Source organism: Haliotis rufescens, unplaced genomic scaffold, assembly GCF_023055435.1.
Source record: "Haliotis rufescens isolate VD_foot unplaced genomic scaffold, xgHalRufe1.0.p SCAF_16, whole genome shotgun sequence".
In the NCBI taxonomy this organism is placed as follows: Eukaryota; Metazoa; Mollusca; class Gastropoda; order Lepetellida; family Haliotidae; genus Haliotis; species Haliotis rufescens.
In genome coordinates, this window is record NW_025963846.1 from 6113741 (window position 1) to 6136966 (window position 23226).

Sequence of the window (23226 nt, forward strand, 5' to 3'; positions counted from 1 at the left end):
TACTCCATACGTACACTACTAATGTTACACTTACTCCATACGTACACTACTAATGTTACACTTACTCCATACGTACACTACTAATGTTACACTTACTCCATACGTACACTACTAATGTTACACTTACTCCATACATACACTACTAATGATAGACACTTACTCCATACGTACACTACTAATGTTACACTTACTCCATACATATACTACTAATGTTACACTTACTCCATACGTACACTACTAATGTTACACTTACTCCATACATACACTACTAATGTTACACTTACTCCATACGTATACTACTAATGTTACACTTACTCCATACGTACACTACTAATGTTACACTTACTCCATACGTATACTACTAATGTTACACTTACTCCATACATACACTACTAATGTTACACTTACCCCATACGTACACTACTAATGTTACACTTACTCCATACGTACACTACTAATGTTACACTTACTCCATACATATACTACTAATGTTACACTTACTCCATACGTACACTGCTAATGTTACACTTACTCCATACGTACACTACTGATGTTACACTTACTCCATACGTACACTACTAATGTTACACTTACTCCATACATACACTACTAATGTTACACTTACTCCATACGTACACTACTAATGTTACACTTACTCCATACGTACACTACTAATGTTACACTTACTCCATACATACACTACTAATGTTACACTTACTCCATACATACACTACTAATGTTACACTTACTCCATACGTACACTACTAATGTTACACTTACTCCATACATACACTACTAATGTTACACTTACTCCATACGTACACTACTAATGTTACACTTACTCCATACGTACACTACTAATGTTACACTTACTCCATACATACACTACTAATGTTACACTTACCCCATACGTACACTACTAATGTTACACTTACTCCATACATACACTACTAATGTTACACTTACTCCATACGTACACTACTAATGTTACACTTACTCCATACATATAATACTTATGTTACACTTACTCCATACGTACACTACTAATGTTACACTTACTCCATACATATACTACTAATGTTACACTTACTCCATACGTACACTACTAATGTTACACTTACTCCATACATATACTACTAATGTTACACTTACTCCATACGTACACTACTAATGTTACACTTACTCCATACATATACTACTAATGTTACACTTACTCCATACATATACTACTAATGTTACACTTACTCCATACGTACACTACTAATGTTACACTTACTCCATACGTACACTACTAATGTTACACTTACTCCATACGTACACTACTAATGTTACACTTACTCCATACGTACACCACTAATGTTACACTTACTCCATACATACACTACTAATGTTACACTTACTCCATACATATACTACTAATGTTACACTTACTCCATACGTACACTACTAATGTTACACTTACTCCATACATACACTACTAATGTTACACTTACTCCATACATATACTACTAATGTTACACTTACTCCATACGTACACTACAAATGTTACACTTACTCCATACGTACACTACTAATGTTACACTTACTCCATACATATACTACTAATGTTACACTTACTCCATACATACACTACTAATGTTACACTTACTCCATACATACACTACTAATGTTACACTTACTCCATACATATACTACTAATGTTACACTTACTCCATACGTACACTACTAATGTTACACTTACTCCATACATACACTACTAATGTTACACTTACTCCATACATATACTACTAATGTTACACTTACTCCATACGTACACTACTAATGTTACACTTACTCCATACGTACACTACTAATGTTACACTTACTCCATACGTACACTACTAATGTTACACTTACCCCATACGTACACGACTGATGTTACACTTACTCCATACGTACACTACTAATGTTACACTTACCCCATACGTACACTACTAATGTTACACTAACTCCATACGTACACTACTAATGTTACACTTACTCCATACATACACTACTAATGTTACACTTACTCCATACATACACTACTAATGTTACACTTACTCCATACGTACTCTACTAATGTTACACTTACTCCATACGTACACCACTAATGTTACACTTACCCCATACGTACACGACTGATGTTACACTTACTCCATACATACACTACTAATGTTACACTTACCCCATACGTACACTACTAATGTTACACTTACTCCATACGTACACGACTGATGTTACACTTACCCCATACGTACACGACTGATGTTACACTTACTCCATACGTACACTACTAATGTTACACTTACTCCATACGTACACTACTAATGTTACACTTACTCCATACGTACACTACTAATGTTACACTTACTCCATACGTACACGACTGATGTTACGGTAAACCAACTGCACATCACTGATGTTACGGCATACCGTACTCTACTGATGTTACTGTTACTCCATACCATCCACCACTGATGCCACAGTCACCTCAGACCTAAGGCCTGTGATATTACAGCTACTCTAGACTGTAAACTACTGGTGGCCTACCTCCCGCATGTTCACACCACTGATGGCCAATAAGTTAGTCTTTTAACAACTGCGTGAGAGTATGGAAAACTCACTTATCTACAGTAAAGGAGGCTTTGAACACATTTAACACCCTCCGTATTCATCAGATGTGGCATCATCAAATTTCAAAACTTGAAGAATGAACTGTCTTGCAAGCATGATGCCAGGGTATGAAACTCCCAAAATATTCAGCCAGACCACAGGACTGGCTAGCTGAAATACTTGCCAGCCCTGACCAATACCTGCCTGCCCACTATAATCATATGTTTCTCAGGATAAGCTAACGGGGTTTCTTTTGGGTTACATTTTATCATTGATCTTTACATGTGAATTAATGTTTATCATCAGGAAATATTTAGAATACATTCACATATGAAATAAACCTACCGTCGGGCAGGGGGATTTGAAAATCTGGCAGCCCGAGTTGAAATCAACCCGTCTCGGACGGTCGGGCAGGCAGGTATTTCGAACACTGAATTGATGCATATGACGATGACGTCATTTCTGCTGTGGGTGACGGTTAACACCTTGTGGAGGAAAGCGTCTACTCCAGTGGAGTCTAGCAACTCCCGCCACGTTGACAGAAGTGTGTTGACCTCGAAAGGGATCAGGTTGAAAAGGTTTTCTCAAAAGAAATTAAATTGTCAACGGCGCCTGAAATGGCAATGTGCTTTATGCTGCTTGTATAAGTGAGTGAGTGAGTGAATATGGCTTTACGCCGCTTTTATAAATATTCCAGCAATATCACGGCGGGGGTCACCAGATATGGGCTTCACACATTGCACCCATGTCGGGAAACGATCCCGGGTCTTCGGCGTGACGAGCGAACACTTTAACCACTAGGCTACCCGACCTTCCGCTTCTTGTGTGGTTGAGCCAGGCGATTCTTTATAACAAAATATCATGAACATTGCACTCCACATGTCTCAATCACGAAGCTGACAGGTATGCATTGGTGTAACTGCAAAAAAATGGAAAAATACGCGAACCAATATCTCAGACCCAATGTCCACTGTTGGTGAGAGGCATAGATGACAAGCGCGTCACCAGGTGAGCTAAGTAATATCAGTGTATATTATTGGAATACGATAGGTTTGCGTTGGTGAAGGAAGAGCAGCATGAAATAGTACTTGTCAGACTGACAAGCCAGTAGAGCCAGGTAGGGATCATGACGTTGATCTAGGAGAGTGAGTGAGTAGGCAATTACGCCACATTTGGCAATATTCCAGAAATACCACGGCAGGGGAAACCGCAAGTGTTTCTCAAACACTGTGCCCATACGGGGAATCGAACCCGAGCCTTCGGCGTGACGAGCAAACCAGTTACCCACTTGACTACCCCATCTTTACCAAACCCCGTGCTCGAGGAGAGACTCCTAGGTACCGTAGTAGAACAGTCTAGTGGCGGTGATGGAGCTCGGTCGCGTCCAGGACAACATCCATGTTCTCGTGGGTACACAATTAAGACCAATGCTGACTTTATTCCATGATAAAAGCATTTTGTTTTCTATTGTCATTCCCCGCCACATGTTTTCCCCATTTCGCAATACGCGGTTTCTGATTTACCGACTCAATAACATTTATTCAATGAAATACTGACCCTGATAAATGTATGACACACAGCCATTAAAAAAATGTAACCAGCGTTAGTTCCGCGTCACGAATATATATAGGTGTGTTGCAGATAACGAACTGTGGGCGCCGTGTTTGCTGACATAACGAGATTCCTGGAGCGTTGCGGGATATTTTCATCATCGATTTGAAAACCGTTCTTTGAAGATATTCTAATACCAGAACGTAATCAGTATATTACATAGGATCCGTGTTACTATGGCGTCCTTGACCTTTGCCTGTGTAACTGTGATCTGTCTTCAGCTGACGCAAGGTAAGAATCTTGGTTCCCGGGGTGGGTCACGGGTGGTCCAGTTGTCTAAGGCGCCGCGATTCGCTGTGCGGAGTTCGAATCCCGGTTCGCCCCGATTATGTTTCTAGGTTTGTCAGCACCATACGTATACCCGTGCTCGTGGGTTTCACCGGAGTGGTAAACGTCTGAGGCCTGAATCACTTCGGGCTTTCCTCCTACATTAAGCTGACACGCCGTGATTTAATTGGAATACTGTTAAAAGTGGCGTTAAATTCAACTCACTCACTCACTCAAAACTCAATGACATATATCTTTCAATTTCAGTATTTTACTGAGGATGAAAAAAATGGCATTACATGTTACATTTTCCAAGACTTTTGAGATCGCCTAGGATCACTGATTGATAGTGTTTAATAATCACGTGCTTATGATAAGTAGTCAGAGTCATAAAAAGGACTACTTTTGGCAGAGAGTACTTATGATTACGGAATAGTTTGGTCACTTTAATACAGGAAAACCCATATAGCACATGTAACTCAAATATGTACTAGTGTATGACAGCAACACATTTGATAACATTATATTCATGATCACATTCTGTGAGGCATGTAACAAACCTGTGTACAATGGGCTGATACCCGGATGTTGTCAAACAAGTCGACACATATGCCAATATTCACGATCATACACTACATTGTAGAGAAATGACGTCATGCATATATCTAGGGGGAGCCATGAAGAATGGTCAGACTAGTAGGCTCCGGTGAATGCTGACTTTTTGACAATTTGACCACATTGTTATAAGACTAATTGAAAGAGTTGAATCCTGCGCGTCATATTTACTGTCGCCATAGATGTATGTTTCAAATTCCCGGTGTCATATAAATCATAGTCTGTTATCCATAAAACAGAACAGACAACTGACAATGTAGAAACGGTCGGAATCAATGTGTCCTCAGGTATTCTTAGTGGGAACAAAATAAAAACTTTTTCTCCCGCATCACTTTTGAGAAACATTTGCTTGAATTATTAACTTTATATGCGGACTAATGTTATTTATGCTTCCTCCTAACGTCAATGTACCAAGGGGACGGTGGGGTGGCCCATTGGTTAAAGCGTTCGCTCGTCACGCCGAAGACCCGGGTTCGATTCCCAAAATGGGTATTATGTGTGAAGCCCATTTCTGTTGTCCCCCGCCGTAAAAACCATGATACTAACTCACTCACTCCATGCACCAATTGCACTGAAATGCTCTGAAAATGAACAGCTGCTGCAAGTTCAAGAACTGCGTCTGAAGAGATTTGGTCATAGATAATTTCAATATTGCTCATCATCATTGTGGGACAAATGACAATCAGATCCACCACTGTTACCACGCCTCTCATTGTGGACGGATAGGTCTTCAGCAACCCATGCTTGCCGTAAAAGGCGACTATGCTTGTCATAGGAGGCGACTAACAGGATCGGGTGGTCAGGCTCGCTGACTTGGTTGATGCATGTCATCGTATCCCAGTTGCCCATCTACATGCCCGATGACCTCTACATCTCAGAACAGAATACTGTATAATTCACTGCCTTATTTGTGTTAATGATTTCAAAGACTGGCCATTCCAACCAACGAGGCAGCGAGGTCCTAGGTAGGACATGTATATGTTGGAACAGGGGTGTCACGATAGGCCTACATAATGTGTTATTACACCTGATCACGAGACCACTGACCTATGAACTGTCTTTATGAATTGTTTTTAGAAAATGTTATAATGTAGAATTATCAAAACGTCTGCTTACATGATTAACAAATGGTTGACTGCGTCGTAAGAAATACTTCTCACAATGTAAATTTCAAAGGTAGCTTGTGCACCGTCAGTGGACCCCAGCGTTTATACCACCTAACTGCAGGAATCTCACTCATCATTAGAACAGTACTTGCTCCTAGTCTTTTACTGTCTTCCGTTGGCACAGTTCCTACAACTATAAGTTGATCACTTAAACACTATATGTTTTTGTAATTTCCAGCAAACCCGATGTCCTTTCTTCATATTTAATGTAAACTTAATTCTAATTCTGTTTACTTGAACCCCTAGCGACATCGACAACAACATTGAGAAGTACGATCCCGTCACCAGCAGCAACTGTAACCACACCACCGCGAATAACGACAGCATCTCCCACGACGCCAGATATGGCTACATCAAGAACTACGACTATATCGACCACAACATCGGAGAATCTGGCAGCACACTCTTCATCAACGTCACGCATGCCTAATAATTCAACTCAAGATAATACAGGTATGTAGACAAATATAAAGTCCTGGCGTCCGTTCCACAAAGCTATCGTAGCGCTCATGTTATCGTTACTCCCATACTTTAACATAGACTTACGATTGACGTTACGTTACGATCGCTTTGTGAAACAGGGTCCTGGGCTTTTCTAATCACTGACATATCAATAATTGAAGCTCCCTCTCGGTGTCGAGAATTCAGATTATACGGAAATGTTGTTCAGAACTACAGTCCACCCCTCTCATCTTGGAACGATTATTTGAAACCCTATCATTTGAAACACCACTATCCAGTTTCAGTGAGTTTTGATCAGCGCCACTTGGCAATATGTGTGTAGATCCGAGATCTTTCTCTTGGAAAATGGAATCTGGCACACTATCTGGCGAGGAGGGTCGGCTGGTTCTCGCACAGTTTGGCTGGCTAGGCTCTTTATCAGCTCAGGGCTATTGTCCCTCTACATGCCTAGAACAGAATACTGTATAATTGTTAGCCTGATTTGTGTTAATGTGTTTCATATGAAAGCGTTACATTTAAAGCGTTTAGGACAAGATGCCTGGCCATTCAAATCATCAACCTTACTGAGGCAGTGGGGTCCTAGGTAGGCACTGCACTTGTACAAAAAGCTGTCATATTCCATTTATATGTTAGAAAATGGGTGCTACGATGATACCATAGCACAGTCTCCACAGCGCATGCATGTCCTGTTGGGGCGGTGGAGCAACCGACTGATTTCGGCGTCACCCCGAACGCCAGCTGCCGTTCCCCACTTTTTAAAGTCCATTCTTGTATGGTTGTGAGAAGAGTAAAACATATTCATCTTCTCACATCTGTCATGTCTATCTTAAATTCCCTCACTTTCAATATCAGTGCAAACTACGGTCCCGTCGCCACAAACCACTGTATCTCAACCACCGGTTATAACGACTGCATCATCAACGCCATCAGTGACGTCTACCACAAATACATCTACTACAGCGACCACAGCATTTGAGAATCCGACTGTTACTACGTCAACTGTGTTGTCCACGCTATCAGCAGCAAAGATGACCGCTGGCACAAGCGACATCACACCGACGGCGACGTCAACACACGCTCCATCAACGTCACACATGCATAATAGTTCAACCCAATATAACACAGGTGTGCAGAACGCATACAAAATACTTGGTTTTGAAATCACTGACATCTCTTCTGAAACATTCTCTCGGTGTCAAGAGTTCGGGTTATTCTGAAACATACACATATTGGGGCGGTGGAATAACCGACTGGTCAAAAGGTCATGTCGATCCCCTGCTTGTATGGTTGGAAGCGTTGTAAAGCTATATTAATACTCACCTATCACATTTATCATGTCCAGCTTTAATATTTTCACTTTGATTGGGTTATTTCAGAGACTGGTGGCATCGATGACGCTCTTCTCATCACCTTGTTCTTAGTGACCGTCGTCGTCATTGTCATCGTAATATGTATAACAGCAGTTATCATCACTCTCATCAGGTACAGACTCGCACTCTGATTGTCTAGCACCGATCACGCTCTTCATATTTGTATCTGGATCTACCATTCGCAATCCACTAAAATGTCCGGACTGGTGGTACTGGGGTGTCGCTGTCATCATTGCAGAATTCCGTCCCTTAGATGTGCTAGGATTCGACCCGTTTATTATCCTTGGTTAATCAGCACAAACTGTCTCGTTGGTTGCATGTTTTTGGTAGTATAAATGGATTAATTTGGGGGTGGATGGTGGCAACTATAAAGGTTAAGGGTCTATCGAAGTAAGCAGATACACTTTCAATGTCTGCGTCCTGTTTGAGAGAAATACTATATTTAGACATACAGCAACAACACATTTATAGTGAGTGAGTTTGGTTTAACGCCGCTTTTAACAATATTCCAGTTATATCGCGGCGTGACAGCTTAATGTGGGAGGAAAGCCCGAAGTGATGCAGGTCTCAGACGTTTACCACTTCGGTGAAAGCCACGAGCACGGATATGGTGCTGACAAACCTAGAAACATAATCGGGGCGAACCGGGATTCGAACCCACAATCATAGGTTTCTGGCGTGCCCAAGGGACGCAACTATGCACAGCGAATCGCGGCGCCTTAGACGACTGGGCCACCCGTGCCCCCCAACACATTTATAAACACATAGAGAATTGTTCAACCTCGGCGTGATACATACGCTACCACTGTGTTCGGAGACGGTTGTCGTCACAAGTGTCAAGTTTCCTTGTAACCATTAACCGAGTTTGGTTAAGTTGTGCATTTTCCCGTAAGTATTGTACCAAGTTCGTGGTGGTATATGTGTTATACAAGTACCTGTGAATCTGATTTGCCAATCTAATTTCAGAATATTATTAATATATATTTCGAAACATGTTTAAACTATAAACATGTTCAAACGTGTTTAAATTCTGAACATGTTTAGATTATGGGGATGTTGTGTTGAGGTGGCCCAATGGTGTTTAGGCTGTGAGACGATCGCTCATTTCATGTGTTTAGACCTAAATGCGTTCAGACAGAACGCTTCAAATGTGTATTCCGTGTGGGATTTACACAAATTCCTAATCATGTTTAAATCTAAACATGTCTGGTGTGTATTTATATTTAAACACATTTTTTACAGTGTACATGGACAATCTTCCAGTTTTTTATAACGCAAACCGGACGTTCTAATGTGTTCAATATTACAGGAGACAAAGGAACAGGAACTCGAAGGACAATCCTCCAGAACCTCGCTACGCCAGCTTTGTGCCTCCAGATGAAGCAGAGGGCTACCGAACTCTTGATCGTGCTGTGTGCAAGAATGAATTCCTACATCTTGAGGAACGCAATACTTGTGAAACAGAAGCTGAACCACACTGTGATAGACTGGAGATCGAGTTGACAGAAGATGATTACACAACCATTGACGGGGTTGCAGCAGTGTAGTATATCCAGTGAATGGTAGCGAAGGGATGGGGCTTCCATTCCGGACGGCAACTGTTGATTTGTTTGTTTATTTGTTTGTTTGTTGTTTAACGCCACACCCAGCAATATTACAGCTATATGACGGCGGTATGTCAATAATCGAGACTGGACCAGACAATCCAGTGAGTGACATCATGAGCATCGATCTACGCAATTGGAATACGATGACATGCATCAACCAAGTCAGCGAGCCTGACCACACGAACCCGTTAGTCGCCTCTTACAACAAGCATATTTTTTACGGCAAGATTGGGTTGTTGAAGAACTATTCCACCCCAGATCTTCACGGGTCTAGGCAAATGTTGAGATAGTCTGTTTATAATAACTTACTAAAATCTGGATAAGATGTTAATTTGCTCCGTCTGTATTAACGGAGCGTTGTTATCCGTTTTGGCTGTACATGCATTGCATGCATACCCTGTGCTATAACTTCAGATAACCAGATACATGCTAGCAGTTTTGTCCCAATGCAAATGAGGTCACCTGGTAGGAACTACTTGTAGTTAGTTCCATAGAATGATGCGATGCATCAAAGACTACCGCGTAACGTTCAAAATTTTTGATGTAGCTGTCCCGATGTGTGCGTACATATGTATATCAGCACTCATGATATATATAAATGAGGCAGTTCACTCAGGCATTGTATTCCTACTCGGTTGCTATAGTTACTTAGTGACCTCTGAGGCTTGTCGACGAGTGCTGATGCATTGATATCAATACACATGGGTGAGATTCTATGTATCATCCAAAACAACATCCTTCTTCTTTCAACTGTTTCAATTTGTAAACAGTCACAACCAGTATCTTGAGTGTAAACATCACAGCTAACCTGCTTCGGTGACGTCATTTGATTGTGACATCATGGTAACAATGACATCACAATGATCTGCAAAGCATGTCTGGAAGTCTGGGTCTCCGGACAAATTGGCTACGGACAAACGAGATGCCACTCGACTGTTTTCATCTCTCTGTTTTCATTGTCAGTGTAAAACCAGGTAGTCACTGTTGATTAATAAACATACCATTCACATAAACGTAATACATTAATTATGGCGGACCTCATAGAGATTCATGCGTCTTTTCTGATTCAGGATTATGGTTTTATCTCTATGTGAGTGAGTGAGTATGTGTGTTTCTACGTCGCTTTTAGCAATGTCACGGCGGGGGACACCAGAAATGGGCTTCACACATGGGCTGTACCCATGTCAGACTGGAACCCGGGCTTTCGGCGTGACGAGCGAACGCTGTAACCACTAGGCTACCCCACCGCCTCTGTATCTGTGTATATACATATTCTCTCTTATTCCTGTGTACCGCTTGAGGGGCATAGGGCCTTCACAACAGGTCTCCATCTGTTTCAGGCTTGTGCTCTTCGTTTTGCTTCTCCCCATGACATGTGGATTGATCTCAGTTCTGATTCCAGGGTTCGTCGCCAGGATGTTACGGGTCTTCCCCTCTTTCTCTTGCCTTGTGGGTTCCAGTCGAGTGCTTGTCTCGCGATGTTTCCTTGCGGCCTTCTTAGGATGTGACCTATCAATCGCCATTTCCTTTTCTTGATGGTTTCTATTATTGGAGCTTGGTTTGTTCTGTTCCAAAGATCCTGGTTTGATAATTTCTCAGGCCATCTTATTTTAGCAGTTGTCTGAGGCATTTGTTGATGAAAACTTGGAGGTCATGATCTGTCTTCTTTGTTTGTTTCCATGTCTCAGATCAATTAATCCGCAGTTTGGTTCTCAGAGTGATGTTTGTATTCTTCCATATTGGTCTTAAGGTGACAAAAGCGTGCCTTGCTTTTCCAATTCTGGCTCGGATGCCATCGTTTGCTCCGCCTGTATTCGTCACTACACTCCCCAGATATGTGAAGCGACTGACATCTTCGATACATATTAATGATCTCTATATATTTTTGTTTGTGCTCGTTTACATAACAAAATAGAATAAATCACATATTTTACATGTGTGCTGTGTTCCTTATAACTTATAAGACAGCTGTTAAAATGATGAAATGAATAAAGCTGTCTCTCATTTACAGAGAACCACACTGTTAGGAGAAAAAGAAAACAGAGGTGATGTTTTAAAAAAATCTTATTCCAGTTTTAAAATGACAAAGTCTAAACAGTGTGCCGGTGTATAATTTGGTTGAATGTGGATCTGAAAAGTCGTTAAATGTTTTCATTTTTTGATCAAATCAAAATTTGAAAAAAAGTTTCAAATTCTGTTCAGCCATGTTTATGTTCTTGGCACAGGGAAACAACAATAGGCTGGCTATACTTCACATGCTATGACAATATATATATTTATGTCTCCCCTATAGATAAACACGGGATAAATATCTTTATCAGATATAGTGCTCTGTGAATGTTATCTACATTGCACAATCAAATGCTGTTTTAAAAAAACCCTATTGCATTCAGTTGTTCAACATGGAGGAAACCTCAATACAAAGAGACCCTACATATATCAGGCCACAAATGATGTGCCATTGCTAAAGTCAGTTAAACCAGTTTGGTTCACGTCGTTTTGAACAATATCACGGTTATATCACGGCCTGTCAGCTTTAGTGAAACCCATGGGCATGGTGTTGATAAAACACGGATTATTATCAGAGCTCAATATATCCTTTTAAAGCTAAGGGACGCAACTCTATACTGCGACTTGCGACCCCGGGGCTAAGACGTTTCATTTCGAATGAAATTTACAGGTATCGAATCTACAATTGAAACCCCTAAGTTAAAAACATATGATTTTTTCTCTTAATTGTAACTGCATGCCATATACATGTGTGCTTATTAACGGACCGTATTTGAAAATTTCAAACGTAGTTTGCCAATAGCAAAAAGATGTAGGAATGGATAGTCTATATATTTTGAAGGATTGCTCAATTCGAAGTACTTTTTACATATGAATGTAAGATTGGAATTATTTTGGTGCCATATACTTTAAAAATACACATTAATCACTTGTCAGATGAACACATTTTACCATAACAATAACAATAACAGTATTACCTACGTTTTAGAAAGTCTTTGCAGCTCCATGGTCACAAATTGAGCCGTAACATTTAGCTTCCTGTAAATCGATTATCTGATCTTGTTCAATAATGATCACATAGCCTCAAATGCCGTGCCACTGATTTCCCAAACCGAACCAGAAATAAAAGAGACCATTGCAACCGCCTCATCTGTTTCATATACTCTTAAAATAGTAGGTGGTACTCGGGAATACCTTAAGATTTCCAAATTGTAAGAAATATTAGTTTGTAGTAAATGTTGCATGGTAATAATGACCAAATTGGAAACACAGTGCAATCGGTAATGACTGTATGAAGTCATGACTGTAGATGTTATGACTGACAACGATCTTGAAGGACGATAGATGGGAAATGTGACGTTTTTGGATCAGTAGTGCGTAATATCGACGCAATTTGTTAAACATTCATTCACTCGACAAGGCATACTTCGTAAAAGGCTCCCAATGGCGTTTTGAGGGAGAATGTCCCACTGCAGCGTCTGGCCAAGTTCAGCCATCGTGGTCTGCGGCCTATGACGTTGACGCACACGTCTCCCTGTCATGGGGCAAAGGTCAGGGCTCATTGCTGGCCAAGGCATTCTGTGGATGTTGTGCTGATGAAGGTGAACATGGACGATTCATGCACGATGAGCACAGGCATTGTCGTCCTGACAAAACATCGACCCACACAAAAGGGACAACAAAGATTGTCAGTATATTTGTTTGATTGTTGTTTAACGCGGCACTCAGCGATATACCAGCTATATGACGGCGGTCTGTAAATAAATGCGTCTGGACGAGACAATCCGGTAAAAGATATCATTAGCATCGATCTACGCAGTTGGGAAACGATGACATGCATCAACCAAGTCAGCAAGTCTGACCAACCGTTAGTCGCCTCTTACGACAAGCATAGTCGCCTTTTACGGCCAGCATGGGTTGCTGAAGACCCGGATCTTCACGGGTCGTCAGTAAGTTGTGCCAAAGGGTGTCAATATATTATCAAATGCTTCTTTCCTTGACAATATGGAGTGGGGTTCGGTCAGTTACAGTGATACAACCTCACACCACAACCGATCCACAGTCGATCCAGCGACCAGGGACCAGGGACGGCACAACACGTGGCTGTCGAGCGTGGAGATTATCTGCATGTCGACGATTTCTAATCGTATGACCTGTAATTCCAATAGCCTGAGGAATGTTTGCAGCAATTTGATTCGCCGTTTGAGCTCGTTTTCTCTGAGTCTGGTTTCGGATTAGTCGATCCTGCACTTTATTCGTTGACCTAGGCCGCCCTGTACGGGGTCGATCGGCAACAATTTAGGTTTGATGGTGCCTGTTCAATAGTCTGCTCATCACAGAATGTGAAACATTGAAGGTCTTTGCCACTGCTCCATGACCTCTGCCAGTTTCCAGCATGCCAAGAGTTCCGGAGACGCCCGCGCATTGCAGACACCGTATGGCTTGTTCATACACAGACAATGAATAAATAAAGTAAATCACAACAGAATCAATAACATTGACAGATAAATAATGGTGAACAGAGATTAATCGATCTTTCTTGAAAGTGTCAAAATCACGAATGACACCCAACGCATGTGTGTGGCACTTCTTCGTGTGGCACTTGCAAACTGTCGGATATGTTTTGGTGTTGAGTTATACAGACAAAAACGTTCTTGCATAGGATGTTTATCGTCATCACTTTGTTCTAATACTTAAGAATTGACTTTCATTTTGTGTGAGTTCATTGGCGTATGCACCTTCATAGAGTGACTACAAAACTGTATGAACGTCGGATCATGTGACGATGTTTGGCCCCCACTCTAGGAAGGTTCATACTCCAATGAACTCACACAAGTATTAGTCATCATTGATCAATTGGCCGATCATTAAAAGTTGATTTTAAAGATGTGTCAGTTAGATACTAAGGTAAAATCAAGAATTATGGGTCTAAATGATAAGAAACAACGCTTATTGTTAAATGTTAATTATTGTTAATTATTCGTGCTATGGAATTCCCAGGGGTTTCCCCAGGAATGTGGAAGTAGTCCGTCAGTGTTTTACGTCGTTTCAAGAGTACAATCTCGAGATAAACGTATGAACGTCAAATTGAGCGTAAGTTTCGCGAGCATGTGACCCACCTCTCTGTGGAAGAGCTGTATGTCATGTAAACTTCAACGTAAAAAAAATGAAATTCACATTTATATTTCATGATCCCCTACTATATAAGTATATATTTAGATGTATGCATAAATACTGTTTGCAATATTGAATAACATAAGTAATGACTTCCCTGGTTGCTGCGTTGTATGATCTCAATACGTCTTTCATACAGACAATAGCCATGCCATAATCGCCTACTGCCGTCGAATCATCTCGTGACTCAAAATATGAAATTGACATATCTATACTTATACCTACATTGACATATCTACATCCATACCTACATTGACATATCTACATTCTTACGTACATTGACATATCTATATTGATGTACCTATATTCATATCTAGCTTGGCATACCTACACTGACATATCTACACTCATATCTACATTCATACCTCGGTAACAGATCAATGTGTTCAGCTGATATGCAGGGTTACAATAATAAACACTATTGCGACACTATTACAATATAGGTACACACTGTTGTGAAAGTATTACGATCGTTTGTATGGCACCTCTGCTGTCAATGTCGTTGAATTACCCGGCAAGATAATATGTGAGTATTGTCTGGTATAAAAGTAGGACATGTTTTCTGAATTGACAAGTGTATCCTCAAGCAAGGTGTCTTGGCCCAAAGCTACATTGTAAGTGTTTTTTATATTATGAATAACACTATCTCTTTCATCCGTTTAACTCTTTTGAAAATATGGATAGTGTAGGTCCCCCATACATATTAACCACTGATATCTTGACTTGATGGACATGAATTGCGTGCAGAGATAACTCGGTTGATTTTAATCCGTTCTCCTATATAAACACGTTGTTCACGTACAAAAGCTTATGTCATGGCTGAATGTCCAACCATCATGCACAATGCTACGTTTTTATAACTACTCATTTTGCGAAACTGAAGGTTTGAAGTTGAACAATTGACTTGCCTTTGCATGTGTTTGTGATGGGTGCAACTGGTGGGGCAGAATATTTTCACCTTCTCGCGAACACCTGGGTCCACTTGCACAAAGATATCTTAGCACTGGGATGATCGTAGCTCCTTTACTTTAATATAGACTTACAATAGTCGTAGTGCTAAGGTCGCTTTGTGCAACTGGGCCCAGGCATCATCACTATTTGATAGTGATTCATAAACACATGCTCATGATCTAGTCGGAATCGTATAATCAACTCTGCTTTTAGCAGCGATTTCTTTTGAATGTGGAAAAGGTTTTGTCGATTTTATTCACAAAATTGTTCTCCGATTTTAATTCATGGCTAAAATACCATAGAAGCCATTTCAAAATGTCATGTTGACTCGCTATATCTATATGTATCATCTTGTATGTATATTGTTTTGATTTATGCGTAGTTGGATTATGTTATGAGGTTTAAGATTCCACCTTGGCTTATAACGAAGATTACACTTCTACACTGAGTTTATGAAGCTGGTATAGTTCTTTATTGATCAGAACAGAACACGCTGCTCCACTATTGTGCAGAATGTAAACATTGTGATTCAATGGTGGGATATTCTCGTGTTAGGTGTAACCACAATGCAAAGCGTCGGGGACTTTAGCTGGTCAGGGGTCGGGTGTGTGTGTGTGTGTGTCTGATTCAAGCTCTGTCCTGTTACAGACTGTACTGCTTCTAGGGCGACAGTTCGTTTGTCACAGACACAAATTGTGCTGCTATGATTCCACAACAATCCACCGGTTACCTGTGTGCTCTGTTACTATTTCTGTGTCTGTCCTACACAGGTAAGAAAATATAAAAACTATTATTTAAGTGAACTAGGTTAGGTGAAATTTGGCTCAACGTCGCGTCCAAGATTATTGTACTTATATAGCGACGTGCATGTACGTGCATGTACGTGTGTGTGTGTGTGTGTGTGTGTGTGTGTGTGTGTGTGTGTGTGTGTGTGTGTGTGTGTGTGTGTGTGTGTGTGTGTGTGTGTGTGTGTGTGTGTGTGTGTGTGTGTGGCTGCTTTTTCTAGTCCGAACTGATGCCAATTAATAGTGCTGGCTCACTGAGAAACCATGCCGCAGTTTAACATGAATACCCAACTTAGACACAGTGTACTGACTCCGAGCCGACCAGTCCTTGTTTTAGTCCATTAATGCCGAGCGCCAAACAGGGTAACAACAGGTACAATCTTTTAACGTCTTTTGGTATGTCGCAACCGGGGATCGAACCGCGGACCTTCCGCCCGCTCTACCATTAGACCACGGAGGCTGTTTCAAGTGAACTAAATTGTGTCACACAAAGGTAGATATCATCAGCGTAGTACTCATTTTTCGTTCATTTAGGTAAAGACATTGGGGTTACAAATACAAATGTGTACCCTAAGAGTGTATCCCTTGTTTGTTTCAGTATCTGGTGAAGACGCTTGTCCCTGTGTGACTGGCTCCAACTGCCCCGAGAACTGTACATTAGGTAATGTGAATCTCCGCGGAGGATTGTTAAACTGAAACGTATTCATGCTATTCTATATCATAATTCAACTTCGAGGTAAGGACAAGGTAAGACAAGGGCTCCTTTTCAACACTGGAATTGTCAAATTTTGATACTGCAATAAACTTGCTAATGTAATAAGTATGGAAATTATCACACATTTTCAAATGGCTGACAACTACAGTTTGTCTTTTGAACAGTTACACGGTTTGGACTTCACACATGAATAATTACATATAAAAGTATGTCTAAAGCGAGTAAAAAGCTAAGTATGAACAAGTCAAAGACTTACTCGTGTTCAAACGTTAGAAAGAATCATTTCCCTAATACCTCTACGACCAGTTTTTTCCAACTTATTTTTAGTTTACTGTTTATTAAGTGTTGTTATTAGACCCAAACACACAATATTTGAAATGCATAACACCTAATTCTCATTCACATGAATTGATCTGATACTTTCCATTATGATTTAAAACAAAGTTTCCGATTTCTTAACTTGTGCATATCCTCTTTACCAATCCGGGCCTTTATCATACATTGTCCTTTGCACATTATTACACATGTCGAGGATCAACAAACAGTATGTCAATTCTTATGTGGGGCAGGAGTGTGCAGAGTTGCGTGCCAGTAATCTGTCATCGTGCATTTGAATCCCAGATTCTCCTTGATTATGTTTCTTGGGTTGTCAGCACCATACCCGTATTTGACACTTTCATCAACAAGGTAAAATCTGAGACCCGCTTCACTTCGGGCTCTCCCCTCACATCAAGTTGACCCACCGTGATTTGACTGAAACAGCGTGCACAGCGGTGATAAACAAAACTCACGCACCAACTTGTAGGAAGTGATGCACATGTACTGCGCATCTGAAAATGAATGGTGACATAGTGCAAACACGACATGAAAAATGACAAAGATCCAGGTCATGAAAACTCATGTGTCCAACAGTGGGGTCAAGTTCTGCCTGGTACCTTTTGTTGCGTTAGCTTGTTACAGTCGTTCAGGGAGACATGGGTGGAATTCTGGTCAGAACGGCGCTAAACCAAACTCACTCACATCTATTGACATACGTCATTCTCCTATTAAAATGAACAAACCAATGACAACTTGTATATTAACTATTCTCAATATGGGCATGTGGCTGTTATTTACAGAGGACAGTTTGTATGTAATTGTCACTATCAGTTATTTTAGAGAAAGCATTGTTATGAATGTGGCAATATAGTATAGTATTTAAAAGTCAACCATTGATATGGTGTACAGATGTAAGGTAATTTATGAAGACTGTTCGATAATACGGCTGTCCTATGGGGAAAAGTAATTGCTTTAAAACTAAGAGAAAAAGTATGTGTTAGAAAAAGTATTAAAAAACCTACCAGTGGTGTTAATGAGTTTGCGAAATGGAGTGATATAGTGAGTTTGTTGTGTGATCTATTTAGAAGATAAGCCTACTGTGTAGGTGGTGTACTCGCCCTGTATATTAGATACCTCTTATTAATACTTGCCCATTCTACCATGACGGCATGTGCTCTCTTGGAAAGCGTAATTACACAAGGGTACAGTGATGCGCTACCCTAGAACAGGGCGTTAAGGGGTCAGAGATAGATATTAACGTAACGAGAGGTACTAAGGTTCAAGATTAGAATACTCATTGTTTTGACTTGTTCACATTGTTTTTAAGAAGAAGAAGTTGCCAAATAACCCCCAAGTCCTATTTTCATCACAACCTGTCATATTTGACGTGCTTGGACTCAACCAAGTCATTTCTTGGAAATCATTGAGGCAAGTAATTTCTTCGAAATCAACAGGTCACCTCCAATTGTGGGGGTGACAGGTTGTAAAAATAATGAAACCCCCCGCAAAACTTAAACATTTCTTACCAAACTTTGTTGATTAACATGTGCTTTATTATAAATGTTCACGTTTTATTAGTTAGTTAGCAATTATGCCCAGTAAATGATATAAATTAAAAACAACAACACACCTCTCCAACCCGAACTGGGATTACACGTCACTGCTTTCAATGGCTGCCATACTACAGTGACAAGTTGTGTGATGCAAGATGACAACCCTGACCTATGATGTTGTTCAACTGTAACCTGTAGATTTACTGGGAATGATACTGTTGGCACAACGTGATAGTGAATGCAGTTTTCGTGGCCTTTTGGAAAATATGTCCCACTGTACTTTAAATTCGTCACCTACCAATCCTAACGTTTGGGGTTAACGGCGTTGGTCATGAATATCGGTCACACAAAGATTTTTAAACAACATGTTGTCATGAATATAGGTTTTTAAAATACTATTTAGTTATATCTTATTTTACTTTATTATCTTTTATTACCGATCATGTCCCTGAGAGATTTATAAACGTTATCGTTTCTATGCTAAATATTTTGCCTTACTATTTGACAATGATTCATAAACACGTGCTCGTGATATAGTCGGAATTGTGCAATCCACCCTACTTTATGCAGAGATTTCTATTGGATATGGAAAGGGTTTTGTCGCTTTATTAATTCCATCACAAACATCCGTTTTGTACCCCCTATTCGGTACTTCCGCCCAGAGAAACGGGGGATCTACAATAGACCGCAAGGTTCATATGCATATTCATTAATTAATTTCGCTGGTCAAAATTTTAGTTAATAATTCAATTGCCAGGATTTAGAGATAATCTGTAGACGCATTGATTTTTCTCGGTGCCGATAGAGAGACTCAGTACATTTACCATGTGTTTATATATTAATCCACTAACTGGCGGGAAAATGTAGGGAAGGAATCTTTATTTCCGTCCTGCTATGAACCTGTATTAATTTCCCCTGTATCTAAAGAAAATGTTTTTGTCTTAATGTGTTTAAGATTTATATCATCGTTCAGAGTACAATTTAATGATATTTGCAGTGAATATAGCCCCACAAGCAAGGAGTACCTTTACATCTGGGGACAATTATAACTACACCATCACCGGTCAGGCAGCCTGGGTTACTGATGGTGTGACGTCAGGGCCGTGTGCATCAGTCTCGTCCCTATTTCCGGCATGGAAGGCTGAGTTTGGACAGAACAGGACAGTCAACAGGATCAAGATATTCTGGGAAGGTATTCAATCAGTGTTGATTATGCCATCTAGTATTAACCTGATGTATGACTCAACTACACATAACCTGTCATTGTAAACACATGCTCATAGTTTTGTTAACGAATACATACTGACAAAACAAAACAAAACAAAACAAAACAACTTTGTCTATATCATATGAAAAGTAAGACGATGCTTTTCCTGGTTGTGTAACTGTAAAGTATCGCCGTACAACTGTTACACTATTCAGTTCACGTTCCATAACACTCATTACAGATCACCAGGATGACATACTCTGCCACCTGTAGCCACAGGTATGTCATCCTGGTGATCTCGGACACCTGGAATATATACTCATAACAAGAAAACTTTGCCTATATGATATACCGAAACGCACAAGAAACGTCACCCCAAGTAACATTGCATGAAAAGTTGTCCTTTAAATATCTGGGTATTTTTTGTCAAAGTTTCTAAAATTTAACATGACCTTGTCCGGAAAAATGAAATTTGATGATAAAAAGCCCCCAAGCAGATTACAATAAAACCGATAGGCGCCCAAACGCATCACAGCAACGGCCATGGTAACCCGATTCACGTGAGTTCCGTGCAAATTGAAATGCACATGCGTTCCCCCATCTCTTGCCCTATAAAAATCCACCCAGATCGGATAACATTCATTCGTTATTGAATTGCTACCACATGCCAAATTTGAAGAAATCAGCAACACCAAACCCTTAGACGATTGCAAGCTGGACAAACCGCCCGGCAAGTAGCCAATGCATTTCAAGTCCACGTGAGGACTATATACAGGCTTGAACAACGGTACCAGACCACCAACACTACAGATGACCGACCACGTAGCGGAAGACTAAAGGTCACCACCCGACGTCAGGATCGTCAGATTGTGCGACAGCATCTTCAAGATCGCTTTGTAACTGCTGCGGAAACTGCTCGACAGACCATGGGGACACACCAGCGACACATTACTGCAGGTAACGTGAGTCGACGATTGACGAGCAGACACCTCCACTGTCACAGGCCACACCGAGGACCCATTCTTACACCACGTCATCGCCGGGACCGTCTTTGGTGGGCAACAAAGCACCAGCATTGGCGCCACCAGCAGTAGAGAAGAGTTCTCTTCTCAGACGAGAGCCGGTACTGTATCTCAACAGCAGATGGCAAGAGAGAGAAAGAGTCTGGCGACGCCATGGGGATCATTATTCGGATGCTTGTGTTGTTGAGAGGGACTCGTGGGGTGGTCCGAGCATCATGGTGTGGGGTGGAATTGGTCTTGCACAGAGGGTCAGCTCTGTGGTCTTCCAGAACATCGGTCCAGGGAGAGGCAATGGTGTCACAGCAGCTCGGTACATTGATCAAGTCTTGAGACCACACACCATGCCTCTTCTGGCAACCACGAGTTTCAGCATGATAACGCCCATGCCCACACTGCGAGAGCAGCAAGAGGCTTCCTCCAGCAGAATGGCACCAGAACCATGCAGTGGCCTGCCCTCAGTCCCGATTTAAATCCCATTGAGCACCTGTAGAACGAGATTCAAAGACGGCTTAATGGCGTCCGACCAAGGCCGACAACTGCAGCTGAACTGCGTCAGGTGTTCCTCAGAGTGTGGGCTCAAATGCCTATGGCCTTCATGAAGCGCCTCATCCATTCCATGTATCGACGTTGCACGGCAGTCATCAATGCACATGGCGGACACACGAGATACTGACTTGTGATGCCATTTTCTCAGAGACTAGTGTTGTGTTTCACTTTAAGAACATTTGACACTTTAATTTCAACCTTGATGATCAGTTTTGCCAAGGTTCATCTTTTTAATATGTCTCAAAGTATGTTTACAGTGTTTGGACAAATAAGGTTTCTCATATATCTATCCATGTGACGTTTCTTTTGTGGTTCAGTATATTTAAAGAAATGTGAATTTAAACAAAAGGACTTTCCTCATCCATGGTGTAACTGTTCTGTATCGCCATTAACATTACAAGTTACAACTGTTACATTATTTCTTTCACGTTACATAATACTCCTTACAGTTCAAAGGGGATGACAACTGTGTAACTGTTCCATACAATACATGTTACAACTGTTGCAATATTTCTTTCACGTTACATAATACTCATTTCAGGTCCACAGAAGGATGTTAGTGTGATGGTAGGTGGCAGAATATGTCACACTGCGGACAGCTTCTACACATGGATTGCAGAGTACACCCTGATCTGTTATGTACCACTGACGGGGGACAACCTCCTGATGTATCGCCAACCTACAGGACAATCCCTGTATTTGAGTCTCTGTGAAGTGGAAATATACGGTAAATCTTTATAGACTCATGTTACGTGATGATTCTCAAAATGAAACACTTCGGTTAACACAAAAAAACCAAATGCATTCTGAAATCAGTAATTAACTACACAAGATCAATGAAAATTAATAATACATTGAAATACAGAGGATAGCCAATACAATGGATGAAAAATGTGTGATTCTGGTCATAAATATGTGTGTGCAGTAATTTACAACACTAATTATATACCCTTTTCGCAAAGTCAGTGCACCACGCATGTCCAGCAATTGTCACTCTTGAAAACCCAGGAATCAGTACACGGAAACAGGAAGAAATTGGTGTTCTCCGATATGTATCATGTCCGTGGGGGACAGGTTGATGCAAGGCAAGGCAGGTTGTAGTTGGAAGTCAGGAAAGAAGGAAGGTGTAGAGGCCTTCCAGCACTATGCATGTACATATTCTACATTGCCCCTTATGATCAGTGTCTTACTGTTAGCGACTCAGTATTACTGA

General features: G+C 40.8%; 2 protein-coding genes across 2 annotated transcripts; both read left to right on the forward strand.

The window, feature by feature from the left end:
- Nucleotides 1–4298: 4298 nt before the first annotated feature.
- On the forward strand, nucleotides 4299–9779 carry LOC124120715. Its single transcript, XM_048396680.1, has 4 exons — nucleotides 4299–4476; nucleotides 6540–6746; nucleotides 8132–8237; nucleotides 9435–9779. Exons 1-4 carry the CDS (start codon nucleotides 4422–4424, stop codon nucleotides 9670–9672), a joined length of 606 nt encoding a protein of 201 aa, XP_048252637.1. The 5' UTR covers nucleotides 4299–4421; the 3' UTR covers nucleotides 9673–9779.
- Nucleotides 9780–16477: 6698 nt separating this feature from the next.
- LOC124120713 lies at nucleotides 16478–22795 on the forward strand. Its single transcript, XM_048396681.1, has 4 exons — nucleotides 16478–16637; nucleotides 17251–17313; nucleotides 20236–20430; nucleotides 22555–22795. Exons 1-4 carry the CDS (start codon nucleotides 16571–16573, stop codon nucleotides 22752–22754), a joined length of 525 nt encoding a protein of 174 aa, XP_048252638.1. The 5' UTR covers nucleotides 16478–16570; the 3' UTR covers nucleotides 22755–22795.
- The last annotated feature ends 431 nt before the right edge of the window (nucleotides 22796–23226 follow it).